The sequence below is a fragment of the Acomys minous genome, assembly GCF_964271855.1.
Source record: "Acomys minous genome assembly, chromosome: 16".
In the NCBI taxonomy this organism is placed as follows: domain Eukaryota; kingdom Metazoa; phylum Chordata; class Mammalia; order Rodentia; family Muridae; genus Acomys; species Acomys minous.
In genome coordinates this window covers 46,467,265-46,493,328 of record NC_140498.1, presented here as the reverse complement: position 1 = coordinate 46,493,328, position 26,064 = coordinate 46,467,265, and the positions used below count along the sequence as shown (strand labels likewise).

Genomic DNA, 26,064 nt, shown 5'->3' with positions numbered 1-26,064 from the left:
TGGCCCACACTACACTGTCCATACATCTTAACCATTATCATTGTCTTTTGCCTACATGGCACTGTGTCCTTTACTCTGTAGCCTAAATGTGGTTACAATTATCAGGGTTAGGTGATTGGGGGTCCTGAGTTTTTCTCACTGTCCCAGTTACGTTGTGTCACTGTGATAAATACCATAACCAAACAGCTTGGTGGGGGGAGGAAGGCTTATTTGGCTTACAGGTTACAATCCATCACTGAGGGGGAGCCAGGGCAGGAGCTCAAGGCAGGAACCCAGAGGCAGGAACTGAGGCAGGAACTGAAGCAGAGGCCACAGAGGAACTGCTGCTCACTGGCATGCTGCCCATGGCTTGTTCAGAGCTTCCCCCCCACCAATAAAATGTATTTTATTTTATGTGGGTGCCTGAGTGTATGTATGTGTACCATAATTATTAAGCCATCTCTCCAGGTCCTCAGCTTGCTTTCTTATCTAACCCAGGAACACTGGCCAGGCGTGGCACTGCCCAGAGGGAACTGAGCCCTCCTGTACCTACCACTAATCAGGAAAATGTCCCACAGACACGTCCACAGAACAATCAGATGAAGGCATTTCCTATGCTGGGGTTTCCTGTTTCTCAGGTGACTCCAGTTTACGCCACTTGGAACAAGAGAAACCAGCACCCCACCAAGGCATCTGAGCGCCAGAATGGGGCACAAGCTCAGCGAATAATATCTGAGTACTGCGAATGAACCACACCTACAGATACCCAGCAAGTCCAGCCATGAGCAGGGTCTGGCCTTAGTCCGCACATCCGGGGGACCTACCGCGTTCTGAGGCTGTTGGACGAGTTTCGCCAGAGCCGGGTGGTTGTAACCTGCGGAGAGGATGGTACAGCAAGGTTAGAGAGTGTTACTGCATCTGCGGTTTCCTCCTGCATCAATTCCCTCCCTGCCCATTCATTCCCATCTCTGAAACTCCCTGTATGTGCTAAAGGCTCTGACCCCTGACTGGAAGTCTCTCTCTGTGCAGCTTGGAGAGCTCCAAGTTCCCTGCCGTCTCTTGGATGTTTGTTCAGGTTTGAGTCCTGTTGGACCAGAGACACTTAGGAGGGAGGTAAGTGCAAGGACAATGCCTGTATTAACAGGCCCATGTGATGGACTGCATATGGTCCTGCCTCATTTCCCAGTGTCCACAAGCTGAGGTGAAGCCCAATAAATGTTTCTTCAAGGACCAAGGGGGGGGGGTTGCCACCTGCAGAGTGACCACCATGTCACATGGCACATCCTGCCTTCATAGACACATGCGTGTCCCAGGGTCCCAGTGCATTTGCTTCCCAGAAGAGAAGTAACGCTCCTGATGTTACAGGACTAGGCTCAGGATACTGTGGGACTCAGCCACAGTTCTCCCGTGCAGCCATCCTATCCACAGGGCCTTAATGGCAACACTCAACACCTCCAGATTTGAAAGCATCTTACAGCCACCAACAGCATACAGGTAAATACACTGTGATTCAAGCCCACGATGAACTCCCTGCAGTATCACCGTGCAGCTGGAGAAAGGGCGAGAGACGTTCATTTGTACTGTTCAAATCGGTGGTGTGATTTCCTGCCACGCGGAAAGGGGGCAGATGGAAAGTAGATATGCTCAGGTGTGCACTGACCAGCTTGCTAGAAGAAGCCCGTTAGTAACAGCCACTTCTGGATCATCTCAATAGATGCAGAAAAAGCATTTGGCATAATGCAATGTGGTTTCATGATAAAAAACACTCAACAGGCTAGGTATGGAAGTTAGAGATGGGGGTCCATGCCTGGAATCTAGGAGTTCAAGGTCAGTTTTGGCTATAAGTAAGTTTGAGATGCGCCTGGGCTACGTAAGATCTGTCTCAAAACCAAGGAACAAACAAGAAACAAAGAGGGCTGGTGAGATGGTGCAGGAGGAAAAGTGCTGATGACCCAAGTTAAATCCCTAGAATCCACATAAAGGTAGAAGGCAGAGATTGACTTGTTGGCTGTCCTGTGACCTCCCTCCATGCACATACCATGGCCATGAACATGTGTGCACATTCACACAATAACAATAGAAAAAAATATCCTCAAAGCAAAATCCAAAACCGAAAGCAACCAAAAAGTTAAGAATTAAGAGGCACCTCAACTTGTTAAAGGACATTTGTGCAAAACCTCCGTGGGCTAGGGATGTAGGTGAAGTCGGCAGAGTGCTTGCAGGCAGGAGGCCCTGGGTTCAAATCCCAGCACTGGATAAACTGGGCTTGGTGGTGCACGCCTGCAATCTCAGCCGTCCAGAGGTGGAGGAAGAAGTATTAGAAGTTCAAGGTCACCTTCAACTATGTAGAGAGTTTTAGTCTAGCTACAGGAAACCCTGATTCAGAACAGGAAGGAAAGGGAGGGAGGGAGGAAGAAAGGGAAGGACAAGGGGGGGGGGAGATGAGAGGGTAGGAAGAAGAGAAGCGCATTGCTCAACAGTGAAAACGACTTGATGCTTCCCTGTAAAGTCACTGCTGCTAACTGTGTGGCCCTAGATTTCAGTCAGTGTGACCAGATAAGAAAGAAGAAATACAGCTGGGCGGTGAATCCCAGCACTCAGGAAGCAGAGGCGGGCCCATCTCTGTGTGTTCGAGGCCAGCCTGGTTTAGAGATGGAGTTCAGGGACGGTCAGGGCTACAACTTGATAGTACTTAAAATCATGTGGAAACCAGCCTTTTAGGTTTGTCTTTGTGAGATTTTCTTGAGTAGGTTAATTGGGGGTAGGAAGACTCACTCTGAAAATGGGACTACCATATTGAGTTCTCGGCCAGCCAGGGCTATACAATGAGACTCCCCCGACCCCCATCTCTGAGATAAATGGATATATGTGTGTGTGTGTATATATATATATATATCCATTTATATATAATATATATATATATGATAGATAGATAGATAGATAGATAGATGTAGAATGAGCCGAGCACCAGCATTCATCTCGTTATGCTTGACAGTGCATGCAGTGTGACTAGCCATTTTACTGTCCTGCCACTACTCCTTCCCTGACGTCACGGATTGTACCTTTAAACTGTGAGGCAGAATAGATGGAGCCTTTCACCTTTAAATTGCCTTTGTCAGGGTATTTTATGACAGCAACAGGGCAAGTAATGAACACACCTGGCAGTAACCCTGGCAGGAAGGCCAAAGGTCTGGAGACTGATCTTGAGATGCCTCTCTGCCCACCCTGCCAAGGGCTCGCTCCGATCAATACATTTTAATCGAATGACTGACTAGCACAGTAAAACAGTGATGTGGGCAAGAACTCAGAAGCTTGTAAGATCTACAAGGCAAGAACGAACAGGGGAGCTTAGAGCAGGAAGTAGGTTTTTTGACACTTAATTGCGATGTTTGCTCCCTAGGACTAATCTGCTGAGGTCTCTGCAGTGATACTATTTAGAGCTTGTTGCAGCCTCTTCCAGGCCTCTGGAAGGTGATTAGGTCTTAAGAGTGGAGCCACCGTGAAGGGTGTTAGTGCGTTTATAAAAACCCCAAGGGCGTTTTCACCTCCCATCTTGTGAGGACACCGTGGAAAGGCAGCACCAGGTTCTAGAAAGAAAATACTCTTAGACACTGAATTGGAGCCCCCTGGATCCTGTACCCCCAGCTTTGAAAGCTGGGAGACCCTTTTGTTGTCTAATAAGCTACCCAGGCTCCAGCATTCTGTCTTAGCAGCTTCCCTGGAGGAAGACTTACTTTTTAATTGAAATACATTTACTTTGAAAAGGCTACTTTGGATCGCTGAGGTTAGAGGCTGATTGCAGTGGAAACAATCTTGATGTTGTCTGCCTGAGGCCCTGAACCCTGGGCCTGTTCTCCTCCCTAAAAGACTTCAGCTCAGACAAGTATTAAACCCCCAAGCATTAACCAGGGGAGCCTTTCTCTTGGGAGCATAAAAGGCTTAAAGAGAAAGGAAATCTCCTTGGTTTCACCCTGCAGGCTGTGGAAGCTGCCGCAGAAGACCATGGGGAGAGAGTTAACATATTCTGGTTCCTCCCCTAGCCCACGCAAGGCTTGCAGGGCCCGGGACAACAGCTCATCACTCAAGGACAGAACATTCTCTGGGTTTTTCCAAACGATTTCTGGCCAGAGTTCTGGCTTATCACGCCGCCTGGGTGTTTATGACTTTTCTGCCTCAGTAGATAAGCCTGGGCCTGGTAAACCTCATTAAACTGGAGAGGCAGCTCGACTCATTGGTTTCCGAAGGAGAGAGATGAAACTGGAACTCCGATTAGGGGGGGTTTTCAACCTGGCTTTGAGTTGTGAGACTCCCCCTCTCTCACCCCACCCCCCTAGCTGGACAGGTGTCTACAAGATTGCTCTGTAGGAACATAGGAGGTGGACTCACTGGTCCGCGTCCCGGCAGGACCTCAGAGTCTGCACCACCACCAGGCAGATCTTTGACCTCTTGGAATCTGATGTAAGGTCAGTTGGAGGCACTATCAAAAGACCCTGCACTGGGCCAGTCAAGGCCATTTATTAATGTATGAAGTCCTTGGCAATGGCCAGGTGTCTGGTAAATTCTCAGTGAGTATCAGCTTAAAAAAATTATCTGTGAGCCGGCTTGGTGGTGCATGTCTATGCTAGCCCCTGGGGGTGAGCTCAGAACCAGCCTGGGGGCCATAGAGATGACTGAGCGGGCAAAGGTGCTTGCTGCCAAGTCTGACGACCTGAGTTCAATCCCTGGAACCTACATGGAGGGAGGAGAGCACTGACTCCTGCAAGCTGTCCTCTGTTCTCCACACCCGCATGAAAGCATGCACACACACACACACACACACACACACACACACACACACACACACACAAATAAATAAATAATAAATTAAATAAAAAAACCAACCAACGACCAATGAAAACCAAGGGGAGAAGGGGTTTGTGCGCCTTGAAATCCTTGGTGCCTCTAGAGGCTGAGGCATGCCTGAAGGATGAGTCGTCCTTGCTGGCTGGTCATTTCTCAGCAGGACACTAGTAGGTCTGAGGACAAGTGCTAGGGAGGTAGAGGAGGAACAGGCACCCAAGGCTGGAGGGCTAGGGGAGAAGATCCCAGGGTCCCAGGAGGTGGGAGAGGGAGCTGTTAACACAGAGAGCACCACAACCAGCTCCCCCATGCCTGTCTCCTCTGCAGCAGACAAGCAGTATCATCTGCAAAGGGACAGGCACAGCCCACAGGCCACTGAGCACAGCTGGGCATCCATCAACCAAAGGGACATTAGCCACCCAAGCTGCAAATAACAGCTACCTCATTTCCAAATTAACCCTGTCTGTCCCATTGTCTGTGTCGTGCTCTGTGTGGCTGGCAGGTGAGCCCAGGGGAGGCAGGTGATGCTAGTGTCCATGGAGGTCATGTTTTCTGGGCAGAAATAGGATGTATTCCAGCTGCTGCCTGTGTTGGCTGGTAATGGCTCCAGCTGCCTCCTCCTCTGAAAACTGCCTTCCATGCATGGAGGCTGCTTTGCTGGGCCTCCCCCTGGCAGTGAGTAGGCAATAAATGGCCAGCTCAGGGGTGCAAAAAAGGCCAGCGATCTGTTTCAGTCTAGCATGCAGAGTCTCCTGTGAGAGCAGGCTGTGGCTTTAGTAGAAACCTCAGTGTGTGTGTGTGTGTGTGTGTGTGTGTGTGTGTGTGTGTGTAGCCTTGGCTGAGCTGGACTCACTTTGTAGACCAGCCTGGCCTCGAACTCACAGAGATCCACATGCCTCTGCCTCCCGAGTGCTGGGATTACAGGCGTGCGCCACCACATCCACACCCGGCTGACCTCATCCTTTTGATCTTCTCTTGTTGGGTGCTATTTCCCTGCCTTCCCTTCCAATTGAGGGCGTTCCCTCAATAGATTACCAGAGGAATCCTCGCCTCAGGCTCGGCTCGGAAACCCAACCTAGGCAAGCACCATTGAGCTATGGCTGCTCTGCAAGCTAACCTCTTCACGCTGTTTCTTCACCTGGCTGTAAAATAGGGAAAGGGCTGCATACCCACCTGATGGCATCTGGAGGAAGACAGGGGAGAAGAAGGCCCCAGTATGTGTTAGATCACAGGGGTACACCTGTTGGGTACCATAGCAACCAGCATCTAACAGCCAAAGTTGGCAGGGAAAGAGGACCGGCTTCCTAAATCAGAGGCCATTCCCCGCTTAAGCTCAGCGACTCCTAGCCTAAAGTCTATCGATGTAAGGGTTTCCTTCACTCTGTGAGCTACTGTTGGATCTCCTCTTCCAGTGCCCCTCACTTCGAGCAACGGAGCTAAAGGAGCTGATCACCTGAAACTGACTGCAATCACAATCTGTCTACCAAACCGGGAAAGAATCTTTATTACTTCATACAATGTCTAAGCCGGGCGCCGTGGCACAAGCCTGTAATCCCAGCACTCCGGGAGGCAGAGGCAGGTAGATCTTTGTGAGTTCGAGGCCAGCCTGTTCTACAAAGCAAGTCCAGGACAGGCAAGGCTACACAGAGAGACCCTGTCTCAAGAACAAAGGCCTGCAGCTGTGTCTCAGTCATTACAAGCACTTCCTGGTCTTACAGAAGATCCAAGTTCAGTTTCCAGCACCCAGATTAGACAGTTCATAATCATCTGAGACTCCTTCTCCAGGGATTCCGTGGGCACATGCATTCACATACACGTATGTACATATAAACATCTATACAATTAAAAATAGCACAAACAATGTCTAGGGACTGGAAAGAAGGCTCAGCAGTTAAGAACACTAGTGACTCTAGAGGCTGGTTTAATTTCCCAGCGCCCACATGGAGGCTCACAACCATCTGTAACTCAGGTTCCAGGGGACGCAATGCCCTCTTCAGGCCTCTGTAGGTACTGCACACAGGTCATACACATACACACACGCAAGCAAAACACCCACCTACTTAAAATTAAGAAAAACTCCTTGTCTAATCGTACTCCCTCGACCATTACTTATTTGTTCACTTGCCCTTGGGAGAGAGGCTGGTAAAACACTGAGGACAAACCTCTAAATTCCTGATGGCCATGACAAAGAGAAGCGAGGGGGTGACTGTCTGACTCTTACCTATGGGTACGGAGGAGATCTGAGAATACAGGTCCAACATGCGGTTGCCATCCACATCCACTAGGTAATTGCCTCGGCTCTCTTCATAGTTGCAGAAAAAGTGCACAGCCTCTGCATTCTTGGGAAAGAGGAAACTGGTTCAGGCTGGCTACTAGTCCCCAGATTCCTAGTCTCTTAGGGATAAGCTTGAACTGTGGAAACAGTCGGCATCCGGTTTGTTCTACAGCACATGGGAATCTGTGGGTGCTGGCAAGCTTCTACATCTTTCTCGGGGAAAAATGACACAAGTGGCTTGCTTTAAATCGGTTCAAGGAGCTACGGTCTTGTATTTTGTGAAAATTTATGTCTGGTTTGTTTATCACAAGAAATAAGGCTGAGAAGTAACTCAGAAGCATGTTTTTGACAAGCTAAAGAATCTGTGGTAAGCCTCAGAGAAGCCACCAAGAAATAAAAATGAGGAAATAAAAACATGGGCTGGAGAGATGGGTCAGTGGGTAAGAGCTTGTATTGCTCATGCAAAGGACCGCATTTGGTTCGGAGCAGCCATGTGAGATAACTCATATCTGCCTGCAACTCCAGCTCCAGGAGGGATCTGACCCCCCCTTCTGGCCTCCATGGGCAACTACACATATACAATACACATACAGACATGCACACATAAGTAAAATCATTTCAGAAGGAATCGCCTTGCACTCACTCACCTGGATTGTGTTCAGCTGCTTCATTAGCTCCTGCAGGCAAGAACAAAAGCATCAGCCACAGGTGACATGCTCCTGTCAGAGCTCAAAAGCCCCAGTTCTTGAGGCTTTGCTTTCCACTCTGATGCCAAGTACTTCATAGACTGTTAGTCAATATCATAAATAAATATTTTTAAAAAATACTTAATATAAATAATTGATAGAAATGTACTCCGCAACACAGTAGGTGGCAATCATAATAAGCATATTAGAGACCCAGGATCTTGTCCATGCTGGCCAAGTGCCCTACATTACTAGCCCTTGTTTCATTTTACATTTAAAATTTTTAATTTTATTTGTTTGTGGGTGGGTATATATCCATGACACTGCACATGTGAAGGGGAAGGGACAATTTACAGGAGTTAGTTCTTTCCTCCCACCATATGGGTTACTGAGAATTAATCCCAGGTCACCGGGCTTAGTGGCTGGTGCTTGTATCAGCCAAATGTGCTAGCCCATGTCCTGCCCTCACGCCTGTGGCTCCTTCCCCCCATCCCCAGGTTAGTCACCTGTTCTGCACCATTATCACTTTGTACATGTTGCCTTCTTTATGTTAGATTTATCTTAGTCTTTTGAGATCAGAGTCAGTCAGAGATCTTTGATGCCCATGCCGTACACTGTGACTTCCAGTATTGTTTGTAAGTTCAAGGCAAGCCACTGTAGTCATGAGCTGTATGTACCAGCCGATAGCCAGCCACCCCTCAGGCCTGCAGATGGCTCCAGCAAGGCCATCTACCTACCCCACTGCTGGTTAGCCCTAAATGCATGAGCAATCTCAATGTCACATGTCCCAGACTGTGACTGGCTGTGAGGCAACATCCTTGTGACAGCAGACATGAGACACTCTTGAAGCCTTCACAACGGCCCGGTTTGTTTCACGCATATCTCACACATATGTCTCTAAGCTGCCTGTGCACCCACGTCCTGGGTCTTTGTCTCAGGTGTGGTTGGCTCACCTGAGATCTGGGCCCTGGGACTTCTGTCTTCATCAGTGGGCCATCATAATCGAATTCAACGTCAACTTTGGCAGCAGCTTGACTGATGTATCTGGATCCTGTAATACAAAGGATAAATGAGACCCCTGGTGACAAGATACAAGGAGGTTTAGGCCTAACAGATGCCCTCAGTCCTTAGTGGGTGGTCTCCAAGTGATCCCAGGACCTCAGCTTTGCTCTGACAAAGCTGCCCCAAAACACTGCATCTGAACAAATCTAGACACTGTGAGAATGATGATTCCAGAACAGAAAAGCCGGGACCAATGTAGAAAAGCAGGCATGCTCCCATCAAAAGCAGCAAAGGAGCTGACCCAGCTTCCGTTCCATATAGCACAGACATTTCTCCCTCCCTCCCTCCCTGCCCCCCCCCTCTTTCAATTTTTTGAGACAGGGTTTCTCTGTGTAGCTTTGGCTATCCTGGACTCACTTTGTAGACCAGGCTGGCCTCAAACTCACAGTGATCCACCTGCCTCTGCCTCCTGAGTGCTGGGATTAAAGGTGTGCACTACCATCGCCCGGCTGCACTGTGTCTCTTGAGGAGCAGGTCATGCCAAGGCCTTGGGGGACTTACCAGGTGCAAAGAGGCAGAGGCTTTTCTGGGAGCTGCAGGTCAGCCTTCGGGTGACCAACAAGAAGGCCATGACCTCCTCCTGCAGGAAGAGGAACCCCCTTCACTTGCTGCTGTCCTGAAAGACACCAAAAACACAGACTTAGACCCATAGGGAACACACCGCTGCAGTCTGACCGGCCCCCTCCCCCTGACTGCCCACTTTGTGGAAAAGACTCTTAGGATACATAAAGTCATTTGTTGTATGCAGAATACTCTGTTAAATCAAGTTCATTTTGTGCTGAATACTTTATTTTACATACTTTTTCCTTCTGTCTTCCACACTCCAGAAAGGATGAGCATACCCACTTTCTAGATGGAGAAACAGAGGCCCAGAGAAATTGGTAAAGTGCTTGCTAAGTAACACGAGGACCTGAGGTTTAGCCTGAAAACCATGAAGAAAGTTGGATGTAGTGGCAAAATCTACACCCCTTCTCCTGTAAATGAAGAGAGCCAGTGGTGTTGCATTCATGGATGTCCCCTTGTGCAAAAGGAAACATAAGCAATAACAGGAAGGAGTTCCTACCAGAACAATACTCTTGTAAAGAAGTGTGGAAGTTTCCTGACCACTTTTGTTTTACTTGCCAGCCCTATGGCTGGAGTAGTTTCTGATGTTTGTGGGCAGAGTTCTTGATGGACACTGGACAGTATTGACTCTATGCAATCTTATCTTTTGTCCTTGGGAGGATCCATCCCAGAGCTAGCTGTGCTCTGTTCTAGAGACTTAACACTTGGAAAGACAGTCATGTGAGTGTAGGTTGAAATGCTCCAACGAGTACATTGTCTGGGGCCAGATGTCTGTTCAGTTGTCCAGCAAATAATGTTCCCCCCCTTTCAGATCTGAGGGGCACTCTCAGGAGTGACTGCATTCGTTGTGGGACTGTGACAAATTACTTGTAAGAGACTAATTAATTTGGTTAGCCTAGCCACAGTAGATACCGAACTTGAAGAATAAAAAAGCCATTGTTGTTTAAGGCTGAGCATTGTAGCTCATGACTTTAACCCCAGGCCTTAGGAGGAAGAGGCAGGCAGACATCTGTGAGCTGGAGCCTCCTCTCCGTAGTGAATTCCAGGCAGGCAGAGGCCACACAATGAGATCCTGTCTCAGAAAGGAAGTAATTCAGAGACTCTGTTTTATTTCTTCTCATAAGACAAAAGGTAGGGGAAAAAACAGTAAGCTTTAAAACTATGTGTGATCATAAATTAACTTGGAAACAATACTCTCTTCTTGATGACGTAATGGATTTTTAAAATGTTGATTGTAATATATCCAACTCAAGGGCAGCCTGGTCATTCAGCAGCGGGGTAACCATGTAGAAAAGGCCGTCCTCCCCGCTCACTTAAGGCCGCTTTTCTCAGTGCATGGAGACTTCACATAGCTCAAGTGGCCTCCATTAGGTATGTTCCTGAAGGGCTGGAGAGATGGCTCAGCAAGATCCTCTGGCAGAGGACCCGAGTTCAATTCCCAGCACCCGCATCGTGGTTCACGACCATTGGTACCTCCAGTTCCAGGGGGGTCCACTGCCATCTTCTGACCTCCTCAGGCACCAAGCACATATGTGCTGGGCATACGTATATATATGCAGGCAACACGCTCACAGATAATATAAAAATGAATAAATTTAAATATAAACAAACAAACAAATTAATTAATTAATTAATGTGCTTTTGAGAACGCAAGAGTGCTGAAGGACTTGAGCACCAGTGTTTGAATAGCCCATAAAAGTCACACCCATGCACTCTCAATGACAAGCCACTTTGGAAAAACATGTCCTAGTGACTGTGGTGTGACATTTTGGTGCCCTGCAGCCGAAGCTCACCTTATGTCAAAACAATCTCCGTCAGCCGCTCACTCTCCACAGTATATTTCAAATAATCAGAAGAGTCCCTGCTCTTCATTCACTTTCTTGCCCATTAATTCAACCAACGAGAGTTAATTTAGCAGCTGCTATAGGCAAACACTAAATCACTTAGGCAGAGGAGGGAGAAAAAATGGGTAACACATGGTTCTAATTCTTTGGCAGAGGGCCATGATCCGAGAAAGGATGGGAGAAGTCAATGTACTAGTCTGCTTTATTCATCCTGTCATTAATTTCTTAAAATATGCCGGCAAGGTACACATATAAAAAGTCTCCAGTTCCCACATCCCCTGGATGGGGAGGACTTGTGAGACTCAGAGGAAGGACAGCAGGCTACCAAGAAGAGACTTGATACCCTATGAGCATATACAGGGGGAGGAGGTCCCCCTCAGTCACAGTCATAGGGGAGGGGAGTAAGGGGAAAGTTGGAGGGAGTGAGGAATGGGAGGATACAAGGGATGGGATAACAATTGAGATGTAATATGAATAAATAAAATATATTATTAAAAAAAGTCTCCAGTTCACTGTCAACTTCACATAATACAAAAGCTGAAGGCCAGGAATGGCAGTGTGCCTGCAACCTCAGCTTCTGGGAGGCTGATTAAGGAGGACCCCGAGTTCAAGGCCAGTCTAGGCTACATAGCAAGGTCAAAGTCCACCAGTGATACATTGTAAAGCCCACAAAACCCAGCAAGGCAAACAGCTCCACAACAGAATCAGGATTGACTGCTATGTGCAACGTGCTATGGGAAGGTGGGGTGCTTCCTTCTAGCTTCGGCCAGGGGATTGTCACCGGAACTGCAAAGTTAAGCAGATTCCAAAAGCCAAAGAAGAAAAGGGAGCTGAGACAGAGTGGTGCTCAGTGGTGTCTGATGTGCGGGGGCGGTAGAGGGAGCATCCAGATAGAAGGCCGGAGCTGGATGGGGTGGGAGGGCTAGGCTTTGCTGGAGTCGACCCCAAGCACAGCGCCTGTTCTGGTTTCTGCAGAGACAAATCTCCAGGATACGAGGCCACCCAGCCGCTGTCAGAGGACTTGGGTTCAGGCTAGGGTCACCATGAGCACATAATAGGCTTGTTGTGGGACACTCATGTGGGAGAGAGGACAGAGCAGGCCAGGGAATAACACCACAATCCTGAGTCTTGATGTTGGTGTGGATGCTTGGATATTCGGGTTCTGCCCTTATATGACACACACATCTGGACAGAGAGTAGAGGAGGATGTTCCCCCATAGGTTCATGCATTTGAATATTCACTTGCGGGTTGGCGGCGCTGTTTTGGGGAGGTTTAGGAGGTTAAACACCCTCACCATTTCCAGTTGCCCTCTGTTTCATCCTTGTGCCTCAAGCTACGAGCTTGCTTGTCTCAGCCACCATGTCTGCCTGCTGCCATGCCTCCACAACTGGACGGTGACAGACTCTAACCCTCTGGGCTTGGGGCTTCAAACAAACCCTGCCTTCCATAAACTGCCACAGTCATGGTGCTTTATCATTGCAACGGGAAGGTAACTAAGACACCGTGCAGGAGGTGGGGGCCAGCAAGGGCTGCTGTATAGCAGGACCCTATTTCAATAAACAAATGAATCAAAGAAGTTATGGCTCCTTTTAAAAAAGTTACAACACTCCCCCCCCCACCCCCACCCCCGGTGCCCCTGTGTGGCATGCACATGTAGAAAGGTCGAGGTCAGAGCACAGACTCTCAAAGTCAATTCTCTCCTTCTACCACGTGGATCTCAGCAACCGAGTTTAGACTCCAGGTTTGGTTGCAAGTGCCTTTGCTGGCTAAGCCAGTCCCAGAATTATAGTTCCTGTGAGAGCCAAGGTTATGTTTTATGTTTTAATCACTGTGCCTAAGAGATGCACAAAGCAAGAATGTCTCTAACCTGTAAGCCACTTGCCGAGGACAGACGCTCCGAGAACGCTGGAGGTTGTCTGTGTTGAAGATAATAAGCCACATGCTTTTCCGCTCCCCTAAACGAGTTTGTTTGACCCAATTACACAAGATATGCTTGGTCACGTGTAGGCCAGAGGTCTATAGGCAGGAAATATGTCGGATTGGATGCTTGCCCCTGATTGGAGGTAGGTGGGAGGTCTGCAGCAGAGAGTACGTCAGGATGCATGCTTGCACCTGATTTGGCCCGATCTTTATAAGCTTCTGTAAAAAGTGACCTGTCATCATTTTTGGGGGGAACCCCAGAATGGACCTGGCCAGAGTCCATCATCCTGGCCACTATTCATTTAAAGTTTGCTTCGGCTTTGGCTCTAAAGTCGCGGTCTTATTCTCGGCTCGTGAGATTAACAGTTCCTAAACCGGCTGTGGCGGTTCACTCCTCCTGTCATCCCAGCACTAAGGGAGACCAAGTCCAGCTTGGGCTACATAGAGAGACTCTAACTAAAAACAACAAAAGCCTGTGAGTTCTTCAAGACATTAAACAGAATTGCCAAGTAACCGACTCCACTCAGACACTGTGTAATAAGAAGACTGAAAACGGGACCTAAATAAGACCACACCACGTGCTCACTGCACCACTGTTCACCATAGGCAAGAGGCTGGCGCAAGCCAAGGGTTCATCAGTGGATGAAGAGACAAACATAGAAACGGGCTATGTCACAGATGAAGCTGCTTGTTAGATGTTCCACTGATGTGGAACTTGACGAATGGGAAAATCCAAGGCTGTCCAGGTAGTTGGGTTGGTAGAGTGCTTGCCTAGTATTCAGGAAGCTGTGGGTTCTATTCCTGGTACTGCATAAACTAGGCTTGCGAGTGCTGGGTGGAACTAAGGTGGAAGCAGGAAGAAGTTCTAGGCCATTCTTAGATATGTATTGAGTTCTAGGTTGGCCTGCTCTACGCCAGACCTTGTCACAAAACAACATGCATCCTCCCCTGCCTTTCCCAACCAACCAACCAACCAACCAACCAACCAAATGATAGACTGGAAAACTAGCCGAGAGCAGACAGGTGAACACCCGGTAAGGCCTTTTCCTATGGTGTGATCAGAAATGAGAGAGAAATTTGAAATCAATTAAACAGCATGGTGATTATCAGAGAGCCTGGCGAACCAAAAGAACTTTTGCTCCGGCTGTGCGGTAGCTCCGGAGTACCAGCTGAAACCTCTGCTCTACCTCCACCAAGCCACGCTGAAAACGCTGGTCTACCCAGATAGCTAAGGCCTGAGGCCAGCCCACTTCTCCATTCCCTTTCCTTTAATTAAAATGCTAATTGGTCCCTGAGCCTCCTCTTCCCACTGCCCTGTGCAGTGGGAGGGTGGGCTGGAGTAGGACTGGCACGGAGCCCTAGCCCAGTGCTCTGATCCACAAAGTGAGAAGAACTCAGGTAAAATGGCAAGGAAGAAAACCAGAACCACCTCTTCCAATCAAAACCCTTCTAATCTGCTCTGGGGGAGGTCACTTGGCCTTGCTTGTGCTTGTCCTTGTGCCTGAGTCACCCAAAACCAAACAATACCCAAGCCCCAAATAACAAAGCCCTCCCAGGGCATTCCCTCTGCAGGGACGGTGACAGGAGCAGAAAGCCTCCACTCACAGCTATTACCTACCCATGACATTCAAATCTTGCCTTTTTCTCTTTTTAAGACAGGGTGCTCGGTGGCCAAGGATGACCTTGAACTTCTGATCCTCCTGAAGCCATCTCCTGAGTGCTGGGATTACAGGCATGCACCACCAGACTGCTTTGCTGGAGCTCCGACCCAAGGCCTGCTAGGCAAATACTTGGTGCACTAGGTGATATCCCCAGCCTCTGATGTACTTTATAGCTAACTTGATTTGTCAGCAGGATCTGTCTGCCTTGGCTGACAGGCTTGTGTAAGTTCCTAGAGATGACAGGCCAGAGACTGGTGGCCTTGGTTGTACCAGACTGTGTCAAGGCCCCACTCAAACCAATAAGCCTGCACCTCACTTGTACCACCAGGACAGCGGAGGAGCTCTGGACACAAGTGCATCACTTCTCCTAACCACCGTAGGGTAGACATGACCACAGATCCTGGGCACACGGATTCTGACCCCGAAGATCATGACACGAGAGAACGAATCATGTGGTGGCCACTGCAAAGGAGGTATGTGGTGTTTACAAGAAAATCAGATTCTTTTTCATTAATTCCAACCACATCTCCCAATTCTTTGCGCCCTTCAAAAAAAAGAATGACACCTCAGGGGCTGGAGAGATGGTTCAGTTCATAAAGGGCTTGCATCATAAGCTGGAGGACCCTGACGCTAAGCCACAGCACACATACTAAAAGTCACACACTTTGGAGCAAGTCAGTAATTCCAGCATTGGGAGGCAGAGATGGAAGCATCCCCAGGACTCACTGGGCATCTGGTCCAATTGGAGAACTACAGATTCTGTGAGAGAGAAGGTCTCAAAAGCTAGGTTGAGCCACGCTGGCGAGCATGCCTTCAATCCTAGTACTAGGAGGCAGAGGCACGTGGCTCTTTCTGAGTTTGAGGCCAGCTCAGTCTACACAGCCTGGACTACACAATGAGATCATGTCTCAAAACAAACAAATGAACAAACAAACATAGGGTGAGGAGGGACAAATGTAAACTCTGGCATGTGCACATTCTGGCAAGCACACACACACACACACACACACACACACACACACACACACACACACCTCTCCTCGTCTCTGATTCTATTTCTTTAATTTTCCTGTGCTGTGACTTCAGGCATGTTAAGTAACCGCTCTATGCCTCAGTTTCTTCCTCTGTAAAATGGGGGTCATATCAAATATACCTCCTTTGTGGACAGGGCAGAGTGTAAACTGAGGCCTGGGACACCGGTCCCTGCTATCTGCATTGAATAAATACTAACTGCTTGACAAAGCCCTTGAAGATGGTGTCTGACATGTCTTCGGTGCGCAGACCCTTTACACAGGAAATCTTTGCATGAACTGTTGATTAGCAAACAACACACCTCCTCCCCTGCAGCCTCTTGGGGGGCTCCAGAATGTTCTTTTTCATTCCCCTATCTCACTCAGCCTAAAACAAAGTCCTGGCAGGATCTTGGGACATTCCTTTCTCGCACTGCAGCTGGCAGCTTTCCTGCAGACTCAATGGGACACAATGGCACACAATGGCCAAGTGTCTCTCTAGGCCAGGGGGTCGCCACGGCAACCAATAAAGCCAGAGCCCTGGGTCCTCGCAGATGGTTAGCAGGGCCTCATTCACAAAGAAATGATGGGTGGCCTGCAACGCAGGTTTCAGTTCAAATCGCTTTCCTTCTTCCAGAAGTCGCCTGGAAACATTACCCTTGGTTTTGCTAAAGCAGGGGCACCCCCTCCCTCTATAAATGAGAGCGAGTTCCCTCAGCCTGCCTCATGGTGTTTTATAATCTCACGGTGACTTGTGTAAAGACAGAGGAATGGTGTTCTAGAAATGAGCAAGGGTGGGCACCTAAGAGAACCAGAGGGGAGAGAGAGAGAGAGAGAGAGAGAGAGAGAGAGAGAGAGAGAGAGAGAGAGAGAGAGAGAGAGGGATGCCTCAGGGGTCAAGAGCACTGTCTGCTATCCCAGGCATCCTGAGTTCCATCCCCAGCGACTGCATGGTGACTCAGGGCCATCTATACTGGGATCGGATGCTCTCTTCTGGCAAAATCAAGGCTGCTCTGTCTATGTGAGTGTGTGAGTATGTGTGGTGTGTGCATATGCATTCCAGCCTTGTGTTTGTTTCTATTTCTGAGGAAACACCTTTCAACTCTTGCTAGGGATTGCACTTTCTCTGCAGACCACTTCAGGTAGTGAGGCTGTTTTAACACTATTGTTTTTATCTAATTCACGAGCGTCGACTCTTTCCAGTTGTGTGTCCTTTTCAGTTTCTTTCATCAGTGTTTTATAGTGTGCATTAGGGATCATCTGACTTTTGATTCAACTTATTCATAGGCATTTTGTCTTTGTAGCTATCAGGAAAAGGGCTGCTTCCTTGATTTGTTGTTTTTTTCAGATAATTTGGTATTGGGTTATGAAGCATTAATGCAGGAAGGAATACAGTGAAAATTGCTATATTAACAAAGAGGATCAATGCAATCCCATATCTTTTCCAATGACGTTCTAGCAGACCTAGAAAAAACAATCCTAAAATTTACACAAAAGCAAAAAGGCCCCAGACAGCAAAGCAATCCTGAGAACAAAGAAAAACGCTGGAGGCATTAAAATACTATATTTCAGTTGCTATAGACTTGGCAGTAACAAACAGGGTTCCTGGCAGAAAACCAGAAACCCGGGGCACTGGAGTAGAGCACGGGACGTAGAACTGAGTCCAATCCTAGGCCTGAACCCGCACAGTTGTCTGATTGTTCAAAAATGCCAGAAGAATCCACTGGAGAAAAGACAGCCTCTTCCACACGCAGTGCTGGGTGTAGCGAACATCCGCACAGAGGAGAGCAGAGCCAGATCTCTCCCTCTCACCCCGGGTGAAATTGAATTCAAAACAGACGGACCTCTATTCTATTAAACACCCGGGAACTCTGAGGTTGGGAAAGGAAAGCACAGAGAAAATTCCAGATGCAGGCTCCCAAAAAAGGACTTTTCCAAAAAGGTCTCTCAGAGTGCACAAAACAAAACCAAGAACTGACAAACGAGAGTGCAGGAAATGGAAAAGCTTCTCCACATCACTGGAGACGATCAGCACAGCGAAGAGAGCTCGCACACGGGAGAAACCGCGAGGTGCGCATCTGACGGAGGACTAAAACCTGAAGAAGAACTTGAGGACTAATGAGGAATAACACCCTTGGCACCGGAAACGCAAACTTCATCTCACTCTTAATCAGACCGGCTACCACTGAGAAAACAAAGAGCAGCAGACACCGCAAGGTTTCAGGGAGGGGAACCCACGTACCCACGTACCCTGCTGGCGGGAATAGAAAACTGATCAGTTGCTATGGGAGTCAGTACGGAAGTTCCTCAGAGAACTAGTACTAGAACTATCTTTAGACCCAGCACACCATTCCTGAGTGTTTACCTGAGGGGGGGGGTCTACGTCAACATACCGCGGAACACTTAGACATCCGTACTGACTGCAGCACCATTCACAACAGCCACGCTGGAGCCGGCCAGTGGAGGAGTGGGTAAAGGAAACAAAGCACACATGCGCAACGGAGCTTTATTCCGCTCCAAAGAATGAAACGATATCATTCGCAAGAAAATTGAAGGAACTAGAGATCACCATGTTAAACAACATACGATTTTTTTCAGAGAGGAGAGAGAGAGAGAGAGAGAGAGAGAGAGAGAGAGAGAGAGAGAGAGAGAGAGAGAGTTAAACATTTGTTTTAAGAATCTTCTACTTTAATCCCAGCACTCGGGAGGCAGAGGCAGGCGGATCGCTGTGAGTTCAAGGCCAGTCTGGTCTACAAAGTGAGTCCAGGATGGCCAAGGCTACACAGAGAAACCCTGTCTCGAGAAAACAAAACAAAACAAAACAAAAAAAACAAAAAAGAATCTTCCACTATAGGGTACCACACAGCTAGAATCACAACTGTCCGGGTTCCTTTTGGATTCTCCCTCCTGGCACTCAGTGTCAAGGCTGAGCGTCACATCTCACTGCGGCAGAGCAGAACGCAGTGGACACTCCAGTTGCTGTGAGGTTACAGCTTGTACATGTGAGCGGTTTGCTCTGAGATAGCACAGTCCAGAAGAGAAGACATCCTGAGTTCATTACTTCTTTGCTCTTCCACTTGAAGAGTTTATATATATTTTTTGAACTATTTGTGGACATAAGTAAAACCAGGGTATTTTATGAGAGAGAGAGAGGGAAGGAGAGAGACAGTTTATGACTTTTTCTTTATCGAGACAGGCTTTCTCTGTGTGGCCTTGGCTGTCCTGGAACTTGCTCTGTAGACCAGGCTGGCCTTGAACTCACAGAGATCTGCCCATCTCTGCCCCCAGAATGCTGGGATTAAAGATGTGCACCGCCCCCTCTAAGCTGAGTTTATGACATTTAACAACAACAACAAAAAAGCAGAAACAATTACTACTTTATAAAAGTGAAAACAAAAATATCTTAACTTTAAAAACAAAAACAAAAACAAAGCACCTGGGCTGGACAGCTGCCTAGGTGGTTAGGAACATTTGCTGCTCTTAGAGAACCAGAGTTCAGTTCCCAGCACCCACATCAGGCACCTCACAACCGCTTGTAACTCCAGCTCCAGGAGGTCTGATGGCCTCGTTTGGCCTCCTCTCGTACCTTCACTAATACATGCGCACATGTGTGCACTAAAATTTAAGAAGTCATTAAGTTCGAAGAGAGACTAGTCACATTTTAAAAGAACATGACGGAAGGCATCTATAGCAGACTAGATCAAACAGGAACCTCAGCGCTCCCCATGATAGACTACTCGAGAATACACAACTTGATAGGGGAAGAGCAGACATGAATAAAGAAGGCTTTGAGGGCTTTGGGACAGCATTGAAAGTGCACGTATCCAAGTTGTTGGGGTCCAAAGGGGACTGGGAATGCCAAAAAGGTATCTTTATAAAGAGATAATAGCAAAACAACTCCCCAGGTTTAGAGAGATTATAGATACCTAGGTAGGACCATCGCGTGGCACACACATGAACTCACCCACGCCTACTGCTCTGGTGGTAAAACACTACGACCAAAAGCAAATTAGGTAGGGAAAGGTTTACTGGTCTCCTGTTTCCGCCTGACAGCGGAACTCAAGTACTGAGGCAGAAACTGGAGGAATGCGGCCAGCTCACTCCCTGGGTTCGATTAGCTTTCCATACAGCCCTGGAGAACTGAGGCTTGGTGGTGCTTTACACGGGCAGTCGTACCGCCAGACCTCCCCGGAAGCTATGTTTGTTTTGTTGTTGGTTTTGAGACAGGGTCTCTCATTACACAGCCAGCCTGGCTATTCGCCCTGGCCTCATTTGTTTCAGTCCCGACATTCTAGGCGTGCTGCATATCCATCTGCAGTTCCTGCGGGGACTTTAGCCTAGACAGTAAGCGCTTGAGCCCAGGACTGATGGGAGTCTGTAGTTGCTGTGATGTTATTGTTTCAGTGTTAAGAGGCTCCGTGTCCAAGTGGACCCCAAATCTTAGCTGAGGTGCTATTACAGGCAGATACTTTCTAAAGAGATTCTTCTAACTTCACACATCCATCTGAGGCCAGGATGGGCTCCATGGCTTAGCCACCATCATCAGCCAGGGCTCAGACACTGAGCACCACAGAGGAATGGGCTCACTTGATGTCCACTTCCCTTTTCTCTTCCCAGGTGGATACTGGTGCTGTCTGTGTTGTGTTGGAGTTAGATGAGGAGAGATGGGTGAGGAATCCCATGGCCAGCAGTCCCACAATGCTTCACTGTACCCAGAGTCCACTGAAGGGATGAAGGTCCAGGGTTGCTGTAGCCTGCCTGCTGCAGCGGGCTGAAGGTAACGCTCATTGAAATTGCAGTCCACCTCCGCAGGTGAATCTAGAGGCTCTGTCAACAGGCATAGGCCTGGCTCATTAGGTTCTGCTCAGTGTTGGGTTTTAGGGCAATCGTAGGTTCTGGGATAAAGCCCTATGCTTACTTCCCTGCCTCACACCAGGGGAGTCTAGTCTGTGTTGCTGGAGGCTGGGGAAGAGACAGAACCCACGGTCCCTTAGCTGAGCGGCCGACACGGCTCAGCCTGTGGTACCAGCCTGGCAGATAGGACTGTGGGGTTCTAGTCATAACTGAGGTTCACCACCAGCAGCCTTGTAGTCATCTGAAATCTGAGACCTACATGTAGTTCCTTCCCTCCAAAGCAAGAGTGTGTACCTCATGGTGTGTGCCTCGAAGCCGGAGGAGTGATGGAACCAGCCCTTTCCTTTTGTTTTCGGTGTGTGCACATACAGAGACATGTGTGTGCGTGTGTGGGTTAAGGGGTGCATGCCAGAGGTCTGTGTTAGGTCACTCTGCACCTTATTTTTTTTGAAGTAGTTTCTCCTGGTGCCTGGAGCCCACTAGTTCATCTAGACTAGCTGGCCAGCAGACTCCAGAAAAATCTTCCAAGTGTACAAGGCACAATGCCCATCCCCCCATGCTGAGTTTTGGGGAGTGAAGCCTGAGTCCCCATGCTTGCATGGCATTTTACGAATTTTTCCCAGGCTTAGATTTTTTTTTTTTACAATGATTTCTTTAGCTCTTGAGAAGGTAGTGCCATGTGTGGAAAAACTGTTCAGATGTTCCCTAGTCTTTTTCAATTTTTTATTTTTGGATAAGGTCTCATTTATCCCAGGCTAGCTCACTATGAATTCACTATGTGTCCAAGGATGATCTTTAACTTCTGATCTTTCTGTCTTCTCTTCCCTAGTCTGATACAGATGTGGCCCATCACTCCTGGCTTTATGTGATCCGGGCATCAGGCCTAGGGCAAGCTCTCTACCCACCGGGCTACATTCCGGCCACAGCAGGAGGGTCTGATTCTGGAGCTGTGCAGTGTGCTTGCTTTTGGTGTGGCCATAACAGCTATCTGGTACCCACCAAACACCCGGGCCACCTGGATGGTACCTGGGTCTCTCTTTAGAAAATCCTCCAGCCTGGACCTACCTCCCTGTGGCTATCTACATGAGATATAAAATTCAATCCACCCACTCAGAGGTTGCTTGGAGCCTTCACATAGGCTTAGCAGAAAGCAGTTAGCGGGAGCCATTCAGGGGTATAACTGGGCCCCCCACAATGTCTTTTGAGTTGTTTAGGTTTGCTTAGTGAAGAGAACGGGAATTGATGAAGTGCGGGGGGGGGGGGGGTGGTGGTGGGGACACGGGGACTGAGAGCTGAGCCATGAAGCTGCCTCCGGGGGAGGCTGGGTCACAGGTGGCTCCTGGTTATCAGTGCTCAAGGCCGGCCACTGTTACTTTGTCTCTCTTAAAAAGAATCAGCTTTTCTCCACAGGGAGCTAAGAATCTAGACAAGCAAAACTGGGACTGGGACCGAATTTATGCTATGTAGCATTCTTTCCAGGATGGGGGAGGCTGTCAATGTGCCCACAGCTACAGCTACTCCCGAGGTGCCTAGCTCCCAACTTTCTTTGGAGAGAAGTGCCCCTTCCTTATTTCTGATTGACACTTGCCAGTTGAAGCAAAGCAGACCTTGTTGTTGTTTGGTTTTGTTGGTTTTTTGTTTTTCTTGAGACAGGGCTTCTCTGTGTAGCCCTGGCTGCCCTGGAGCTCTCTTTGTAAACCAGCCTGGCCTCGAACTCACAGAGATCTGCCTGCCTCGGCCTCCCAAGTGCTGTGATTACAGGGGTGCACCACCATGCCCTGCTCCAGACCTGTAAACCAATCATAGGGAAATGTTTGAAATCCCTAGCGGTCCACCAGGTGGAGGGAGAAAGGCTACACGGGCTAGCTTCAGGCTTTTCATTAAACCTTTTTACTTTCATGTGTAGCAAAACTAACGTAGCTGTTCTCTTGCTTGGATATGACCTACCCCAAGGATAAAGCTACAGTCTTGGGGGATACAATGTACTCCTCACCTCCCTTAGCTGGGTGTCTCACCTGAGCTGGGCAGACACTGCCTTTCTGTCACTCAACCAGTTGTTAGCGGTGATGCCTTTTCTATCCACGTCCCTTGCTGGATAGAAGGCACAGAGCCCCAGGCATCTTTTGTCTCTTCTCTTTGCATACAGCTCTGTGTGTGTGTGTGTGTGTGTGTGTGTGTGCCATGTGCATTTGGATGCACCTGCATGTGGAGCTAGAAGGTAATGGTGACAGTTTTCCTCCATCACTTTCCACCTTACTGTTTTGAGATGGTTGGCTGCTCGCAGAACCTGGAGCTCACTGATCAGGTAGCCAGTGAGCTTCGGATCCTTCTGTCTCTGTACCCCAAACCTTGGGGTTCCAGGCATGGCAGGTTTTTCTTGAGCGCCAGGTGTCTGAACTCAGATCTTCATGTTATGAGGCAGGAGCTTAACCAACATAACCACCTTCCGGTATGCATCTTCTGTGGTGTACTCAGCTTGCCTCCTCTAGGAAGCTTTTCTTTTTTACCTTCAGTATCAGGTTAGATGCCACTCATCTGCATTTTCTGTCTTCCTCCCTCCCTCCCTTCCTTTCTCCCTCCCTCTCTGTTTTTTTTGTGTTTGCTGTTGTTTGTTTTTGTAATGTTTTGTTTTGTTTTGAGACAGTCTCTCACTCTGTATTCTGTGAATTAAAATTCACTCTGTAGCCCAGGCTACATGGTGATCTTCCTGCCTCAGCCTTCAAGTGTTATAACTATAGGTATGGGCCAGGGTGCCTGGCTTTGTTACGAAAGCTTTCAATTACAAGGCAGGCCTGACTAGCCTTGCCTGTGGTCACCCTCCGCCCACCAGTTTTAACAGTTGCTAATATCTACCATGCTCAGGTCACCTACAAACTTAAATGACACGGCCTTTATTTTTTGAGACACTGTCTGATGTAGCTAACTTGGCCTTGAGGTTGTTCTGTCACTGGGTATGACCTTGAACCTTTGATCCTCTTGTCTCTACGTCCTGAGTGCTGGGATTACAGATGTACATAACTATGTGCAGCTTAGGTGGTGCTGATAACCAAAGCCAAGGCTTTGTGCATGTTAGGCAAGCACTTTGCCACTGAGCTACAGTTTCACGCCGGCAGAGCATGGACTATTTCACTGTTTACTTAAAATATTTTTATATTGATCTTTCCCTTTAGTCTGTTGATTCACTCATCCATCCATCCACCTACCCACGCACCCATGCACCCATTCATTCATCCATCCATGCATCCATCCATCCACACATCCATCCATCCATCCATATACACATCCATCCATCCATCTACCTGTCCATCTGTCCATCCATTCGCCCATCCATCCATCCATCCATCCATCCATCCATCCATCCATTGTTAGATACTGGTATTTCCTGACTACCTACTACCATGAGATACAATACTCAGCTTTAAGGACCTGAGTGGGGGTGGTAGAAGCAGGCAGGAAAACCTCTGCATTCCATTCCATGGCAGACCATAAGCCAAGGAAACACATCTGACTTCACAGAGTGACATTCTTTGCGCTCCAGATCTTGGAGGATCTCAGATGACTGACAGGAGTCTACCCACGCCTGCTCCAAATGGCTGCTCCTCCTCCTCCTCCTTCATCTCTCCTTGGAAGAGCCCGAAGATCCAGGAGCACAATTACAAATACTCCAGTTTCTGGTCCCTCTAAGGAGCGATCATATTCAGGTAGGGAAGTAACACAAAACAAAAACAATTCAGGGCCTCATTTCCAGAGCTTCAGGGCCCAACTTCAGAGGCTTTGGTGTGCCTGTCTGTAAAGCTCCTACTGAACAGCTGTGTATACCTGGAGTTCTTTATAGAACTCCAGAGTCAGTCTTAGGCCTGCAACCCAGAGGCTGAGAGCATCTGTTTGGCAGGTAAGCCTGAGAAACTCATCAGGGTATGTGGAAGACTTGTAACACTCTGTGCTATAAACGAGACACTAAAGGCCACCACTGGGACTCACCCTCTGTGATATATATATAATCTCGATGTCAAACTTGACTCGATGTCAACCTTGACTGTATTTAGGTCATCATTCATCTCTTCCCCACCTCACGACTGTACATGAAATGTGACAGGCAAGCCAGAGTCCATGACATATGAGACCCAGTGCCAAAGACAGTCATCAAATTTTCAGGTAAAAAAAGCCCCCCAAGACTCATTGTTTTAAGCTACTGACATCAGAACCATACAGCAACTATTTGTGTTGAAAGTGGGCACGGTGTCACACAGCCACAGTGGTCACAAAAACCGCCAAGCAGTTGGGAGGCTGAGGCTAGCCTGGGCTACAGAATGATTTAAGGACCAGTCATTGTGAGTAACTTAATGAGATCTTGTCTCAAAATAAACATTAAGAAATATAAAGGCTGGGTGTGTCGCTCACTGGAGGAATTACTCCTTAGCAGCATGCGCAAAACCCTGGGTCCCACTTCCAGTACGCCTAGAAGACAGTAACCGAACCAAACAAAAACAAAACAGAACTAGTCACTACTCACTACAGAACCCTCAACTGTTAGATGAACACTTTTCTACACACTCTGTTTATTTCTTCTTTCATGTCTGGTGTATGCACACAGAGGCCAGGGAAGGATGCTGGGTGGCCTGCTCTCTCAGGGTCTCTCTCTGGTCCTGGACCTAGACTGGAATCCAGCAAGCCCCAGAGATCCTCCATTTTCCATCCTCCACAGCTCTGGGGTTACAGGTATGTGGGTACAATGCTTGGCTTCTTACATGGGTTCTGGGATCTGGACTCAGGTTCTTTAATTTTAATTTTAATTTTTTGGTTTTTTTTTGTTTTTTGAGACAGGGTTTCCCTGTGTAGCCTTGGCTGTCCTGGACTCACTTTATGGACTAGGCTGGTCTTGAACTCACAGTGATTCGCCTTCCTCTGCCTCCTGGGTGCTGGGATTAAAAGTGTGCGCCATGGCTTTGCACGGCTCTGAACTCAGGTTCTTATATTTTATGTTTTACAGAAAGCTCTAAAATATACTGAACCCCTATCCCATCTCTCTGTTAAATCTGCCTTCTAAGCTGAGTCGCCGCCATTGCAATATTTCATCCCTTTATCCCCAGCCTGTACCTTCTAAGAACCAGACTTCTTCCTGTGGAACTTCGGGGTAAATGACTCCCGGGCGGAGAAAATGAACTGTACCATTGAGAAATACTATTATTGAATATGCAGTCTGTGCTCAGACTTCCCCATTTCTCTCCAAGAGGTCTCTGTGGCTAATCTTAGGATCCCCCGATCCAGCTCCACCCCAGGTTACACGCTGCATTTCAATTTGTTGCTTTTTATCTCATTTAACCTGAAGCACACCCCCCACCCCTTTAGCCATTTTGCCTTTGAAGACA

At 48.2% G+C, this 26,064-nt stretch overlaps 1 protein-coding gene across 1 annotated transcript in view; it reads right to left on the bottom strand.

The window, feature by feature from the left end:
- Positions 1–26,064, bottom strand: part of ABAT (4-aminobutyrate aminotransferase) — an 83,120-nt gene that overhangs the window by 30,294 nt on the left and 26,762 nt on the right. Inside the window, exons 2-6 of the mRNA XM_084764749.1 lie at positions 9,343–9,457; positions 8,733–8,830; positions 7,741–7,770; positions 7,040–7,157; positions 804–853 (exon numbers count right to left, since the gene is read on the bottom strand). Of these exons, the coding sequence (XP_084620875.1) occupies positions 804–853; positions 7,040–7,157; positions 7,741–7,770; positions 8,733–8,830; positions 9,343–9,412 (366 nt within the window). The 5' untranslated portion in view covers positions 9,413–9,457. The remainder of the gene's footprint in view (positions 1–803; positions 854–7,039; positions 7,158–7,740; positions 7,771–8,732; positions 8,831–9,342; positions 9,458–26,064) is intronic.